General features: G+C 42.8%; 1 protein-coding gene across 1 annotated transcript in view; it reads right to left on the reverse strand.

The window, feature by feature from the left end:
- Positions 1-1,595, reverse strand: part of ANK3 (ankyrin 3, node of Ranvier (ankyrin G)) — a gene marked incomplete at its 5' end in the record, with an annotated part of 47,561 nt that extends 45,966 nt beyond the window's left edge. Inside the window, one exon of the mRNA XM_009574806.1 lies at positions 1,384-1,595. Coding sequence (XP_009573101.1) covers positions 1,384-1,595 — 212 coding nt within the window. The remainder of the gene's footprint in view (positions 1-1,383) is intronic.
- Between the last annotated feature and the right edge of the window lie 4,405 nt (positions 1,596-6,000).

Consider the following 6,000-nt stretch of genomic DNA (forward strand, 5'->3'; position numbering starts at 1 on the left):
TCTGTCTCAGAGATGCTGAACAATTCTCACATCTCTGCCAAACACAAATCCGTGCTCCTGAGGAACACTGTGTACTCTGACTTACCTCTGTACTCAGTGTTTCCTATGCTATTCCACTATTCATTATTAGGAAAGAAATACTTGTTTGGGTCAAATTCATACAGAATGCATTAAGCTATAGAAAAGCTATAAGGAAATTTCTGACTTTCTACCTCCATTTTGTGCCTTGAAAGGTTTCCTAACTTTATATGGGAAGAAAGGAAAAGTAGCCAACATGGGAAGAAATGCTATAGAATTTTTGTAGTTTTTGTCACGTAAGACCTGAAACTCAAAAGTGACAGACATCTTATGGGAAACGGGGTTTTGCATCTGTTTGCCTTTTTTTTTTTCTTCCTTTTTAAATTTCAAGTCTATTTCAATCAGGCTGACCCGTGACTTGCTGCATTATTCGAACTGCACAATGTATTGATATGCATAGAATATGTAGCTACATTGCAATCTCAGCAGTCACAACAGTGCATATGGAGACATTGTGCTTCCTTCACACTAGAGAGCTCTGGAAAGGCAGCTGTACAACCATAATAGCAGAGCTTCCATTTTCTCAAGATTAATCATCTTTAGATATGAAATATTATTAACAGAAATGTTTCAGTGTGAATTCCAAACACTGGAATCCAAACCAGCATCCCTATTTCATGAACCCATCAGACTTGTCAGGTTATTAAGTAATTTTAAGTGATAATTAACAGAACTCAGAGAAAAAGATACCTCCTACGGAATATTTCTCCACTTTCTCTGCAGTTTGTTTGCGGAGAGTTTAAGCTATTTGCTCTTCCCAGATTCCACCCGTTGCTAGAAACACCAATGGTGAATGTCCTAAGCTACAACAGATGTATATGGGAGGTCTTTGACCCAGTAACAGCTGGCAAACAGCTGCATGAAATCCTTACCAAACACATTCCTATGGCAAAGAGCAGCCCAGTGACACCAATCACAAGCTGCTACTTTGCCGCAGGAGACTGGGACTGCACAGTGGCTGTGCAGCTCATAGCTGCCGGTAGCCGTGGCCAACGGGAAGATGGGAGACAGTATCACTGAGGCTGTAGTGACTCCAGGCCTTTGCTTTTCTCTCCATTCTTCAGATGCTAAGCAATACTCAAGGTGATGATAAAAGGGAAGGAGGACTGTGCATCACCACGGGGGCACTGAGTGGCAGAGAGCGTGCCCTGGCAGACACATGCCAATTCAGATCTCAGGTGTGAATACTACCCACCTTGCAACCCACTACTAAGGAGCAGGGGGCTCCTTAGCTGCAAGCCTCATGCATTAAGACCAACGATGCGCTTGTAGACACTGCAGATATGAACATGAGGGCACCTTTACCTGGAGCCCCACGCGGATTCTTTTGGTTAGAGCACCCTCGGGGAAGGACGCCTGGACGCGTGGCACCGTCGTGCTGCTCAGCACCCCGCCCTCTGGGCCGATTTGGTTACTCTCCTGCTTGATTCGCGAAACCACTGCAAAGTACTGAGGGAAATCCTTTGTGACGATCCTGCAGATACGCTTCTTCTCTAGCTCCTCAACACTGTCCAGCTCTGGTGGGAGAAGACAGTTAAAACATTCAGGCATTACCTGCCCAGGTTCGTATCAGACACATCTGCGAGTGGGAGGTTTTGAATATGCCTTAAAATGCTTGAGAAGTTCTTTTTTTTATTTACCACAGGAGAAAAAAAACATATTCAGTGCTATTAATTATCAAGCTTTGGTTTGCTCTGTGAACTTTTGCATAAATCTTGACAATGAGGGCCAGCAGCACCGGACACACAGATCTGCCAGGACACCTAAGCACTAGGGTGTGACAGTCTCTGCAGCAGCAGCTGCCGTAGGATGGCAGGTTTGTCACACAGCATGGGAGTCCAAGGAGGTCTGAAGGAGATGGTCAAGCTTCTTTCCTCTCTCATCTATATCTGGAAGCACACAAGTGCACTGATCTTTCTATGCACACCTTCAAAACACATTTATTTCCAGCCTTTTCCCTCACATAGCTCCAACATGCAGAAAACCACAGGAAATCACAGTCAGTTCATGAACTATCTAACTTCACGCCAAGTGTGCAATCCAGAGTTTGCCCAGCTGAGGCACTTGAGAAAATTATCTCCCAGACTGGCATCCATATAATCCTGACCAGACACTGAGCTCTCCAGTATGCCGTGGATGTGACAGAGCTCTGTCTGCCAGCACTACCAATGAAAACACAGCAAGGATCCCTTCCCACATCAGGCTTTCAGCCATTCGGGTATCTGCCCCAAAATAACTGCATTGTGCTCAGTTCCTAGAGAAACTTAATGCATCCTCGGAGACAACTGGAAAAGAAACAGGTCATCAACAATAAGTGCCCTCAGCCACACCCCCAGCTCGTAGGGTCACCAGCGCTCAGAAAGGTGCATGGAGTATCTACCCATATTAACTAATTAATTAAGTAGATGACATAGACATATATGCACTGAGGAAAACTCTGTGACATGTCACAAATATAACTAATTATCCAACTGTGTGTGTGTGTGTGTATATGTACTAGTGAAATCCCAGTGATATAAACACTACTCACAAATTGAGATAATTACACAACTGTTATGCATTTCTCCTGTAATTTCTTGCACTCAGACTTTTTAGCTATTGTAACTGGGTTTCATTCCAGCACATTTTCCTTCTTAAAAAGGGCACCACATTCCTAAAGAAGAAAGATTGTTCCTCAAAAGACATTTCTGTCAGATGCAGCAAGAGAAAGCAGGAGGACCAGAAATGGTACCAAGAAAAGACACTTGTAAAATTCTTTACTTTATGTGACTGAAACATTTTCCTTCTGTGAACATGTAAGCTCAATTACAGCTCCAAAAGAATTAGAATATAAATTTGGTAAAATGTCAGTTTTCCATTTTAAAACTTTCAGCAGGTAGTTTGGATTAATTGCACGGTGTTGCTGTGGATCATATGTACCTACCAGAAGAGGATAATTTCTTATCATAATGTCAGCTTCCACTTACTTTGACTCAGAGATTGATATCTGAAGCCCTCTAATGAATTAGGTATTTCGCCTGCAGCCTCTGGAAGCAATGGCTTGTGCACAGGACAAACTGAATTCTTAAACTCCCAGGCAGGTATAATCTTGACTGGTAAATTCTATGCATTCTCCTGTTTGTTGCTAGACACTAAACCCACTGTAAAATGCTCACAGAGATGAAGGATAATTAAAATTCTCCTGAAGTAGAAAACTAGCACTTTATACAAGAACATTTCAAAATCCTTTCAGCCTGGCAGGCGCTCTCCTTTAGAGGAAGAAGACGTGAAGATTAGAGTGGCAGAACAACAGTCAGCCATGGAGAGGAGTTGGACTATATATAGGGAGGTTATGTTTGGATAATATATATGTAAGCTTCTATATGAAGTTGCCCTCTAACAGGAAAAAAAAGATGATGAGCAATCAAACCACCTCTCTGACTGCCATAAGAAATGCAGCGTTAGCATGACAGAATTAATGAAACAGGGTAGACTAGTCCTGGGAGAGGTCATGTTTCCCGAACACACCTCATGCATTTTACAGAAAGAGCTATCATCATTTCCTCAGTTGCTGACACTTCATTCCTATGCAATGTGTTTCAATTAAAAACCTCGAAGGATTTTTTTGTTTGGTTGGTTAGGTTTTGGGGGGGACGGGGGGGTTTAACCACAGAGAAGTGTGCTATACACCTCATCTTACAGATAGGGATAGCAAAGCAGAGAAAGGTAAAGCAGTAAAGTTAGTGGCAGAACTGGGAAGAGTCTCCCGATGTCGCTGTCTCCCAGATTTGTGCTAACAGCCCAAAGAACACCTATGGCCATTAAGTTTTAGTAAGTCAAGAAAAAGGTATTGTGAATACTCTGTGGATATGTGTCTTCCCCTGCCTCCCAAGTGTACACTTATCCTAAGGTGGCTGGTGGGATTGATGGAGGAGAGACGAGATGGAAAGAAAGAAAGGAGGGAGGAAAGGAAGATCACTCCTCCCCCCACCCTCTAGTCCATGCTGCCACATGAGCGTTACGTTAAGGTTCCTGGACAGGAGCAGAGAAACTCAGCCACGTCCTCCAAGGTCGGAAAGGGACCTCACATAGGGTGGCTCAGATCAAGGAAAGCAATCATACCAGTTTTGTCAGGTGAAAGGCAATTGTGGATCAAATTCATCCCATCTCTAATACCTTTCTTTTTTACTTTCAGAGCAGAGCAAGTGTCTTCTGACTGGAAACAGAATAAGAGAAGTCACAGAACACCTGGCTATTTCATGAACTTCAAGGTGTCTTTGTGTGATCTGGTATCTGATTTCGCTTACCAGGGCCTTAAAAGAGTTTTGCTTGCACTGAAAAAGCAAATCTCACCTGTACTTAGACTGAACAGCTCTCTGAGTTTTGCGACCCTCCTGCAGTACTGGCTAGAGCAGAGCTGGCCTTGTCACTGTGCAGAGACTGAAAGGTGGGACGAGCACAGGATACCAGTTTCCCCCATACAGAGATGCGTCCATTAAGAAATTGTTGCGCTAAAAGTGGGGCACACAGGAGATGGAGCACTCACATGGAGAAAAGTAGAGGAGATGGATGGAGACAAAAAGAGCATATGGGAAGGGGCAAGGAGAAGCTGAGGGCAGTGAGACTTGTCTTAAAAATGCTGGTAACTAGACCTACCCTCTCAGCTTCAGTATTTCACATACGTAACTAGTCACTCCCAGTGCCACAAGGAGGTCTCATCCACAAATAAGGCAATGTCCTTCATGTGCTCTTTTGTCTATTTTTACGCAGTCTCTTATCGTGCCATTCACAACACAAAGTTTAACAGCAATATGTTTAAAAACTTCTCTGGAAATGTGGCAAAATGCAGAGTGATTTATGGTGGTATTTTAAACTTCAAGCATAAACAAGGTCACGCTCTGGTTTCATCTGTAGATTCAAAGAAGTAGTTATGTAAAAACTCCTGCTTCCCATCTGAAACCACACTGTGCAGCTGCAAGCATATTGTAGCCACAAATATTTGCATTTCTTGGCTCACTCACTAGTTTGCAAATGCCTGTCAAAAGATTAGCTAGCCCAGTGTGTGCATTTATGCCCACAATTTGTCTACAGGTAGCCTTAAAGGGTGCAGGAATGTAAAAAGCAAACACAAGTTATGTCTAAAAGGAGCCTGGCTGAAAATGTAACCTATTTACCAATTACAAGACAGAGAGCTTCTTCCTTTAAAAAAAAAAAAAATTTTACTTCATTCAAGTTTAAATACATGTAGTATGTCCGAGAGCTGTAAATTGCTACTCTTGTGTTTGGAACCAAACTCCTCCTCTTCCTAAAAATGCCAAGTTCCCTGTATTCCCTCAGCCCTATATTTGTCTAAGTACAGCACCATCTTTAGAATAAAAACTATCTAAGCAGAAATCTGATGACACCAAAGAAAAACTGACTCTTTACATCACGGTTCATTGTTCTTTCATGATAATAAAAGCAAAGTTCTGCTATTGTTTAATCCTGCATTAGTGCCCTGAAGTGTTGCCTCCTGCTCTGGATTATTTTGAGTCTGAGATGAGGTTTTCCAGCAGATGGTGCTGCTTCCAGTAAAGAACAGGCAGGTTTTCACCAGTCCCCATGGAGGGCGAGGAGCGAAGATGTCCTCGCTCTCATCCCGCTAGCTAAGTGGGAGAGCAAAACAGGAAAAACAAAACAGAGAAGCAGACTGCATCTTTAAAAATTCAGCATATTAAGGAGCTGGGAATTAAAGTCTGATTGCCCTCCTTCACTATACAGATAGGAAAGAACTAGTGAATCACAGCAGGTCTAACACAGAACAGACCAGCTGCTTTTAATAGAAAAACGGGCACTCCTGCAGCATGTTATAGCATTTAGAGATGACTGCGCAGATTAATTTTCTTGCAAAGACACACTAAACTTCTGGAAATGGCTGACTATGCGGCTGCTTCTTATTTCAAT

The sequence above is a fragment of the Fulmarus glacialis genome, unplaced genomic scaffold, assembly GCF_000690835.1.
Source record: "Fulmarus glacialis isolate BGI_N327 unplaced genomic scaffold, ASM69083v1 scaffold23823, whole genome shotgun sequence".
Lineage (NCBI taxonomy): Eukaryota > Metazoa > Chordata > Aves > Procellariiformes > Procellariidae > Fulmarus > Fulmarus glacialis.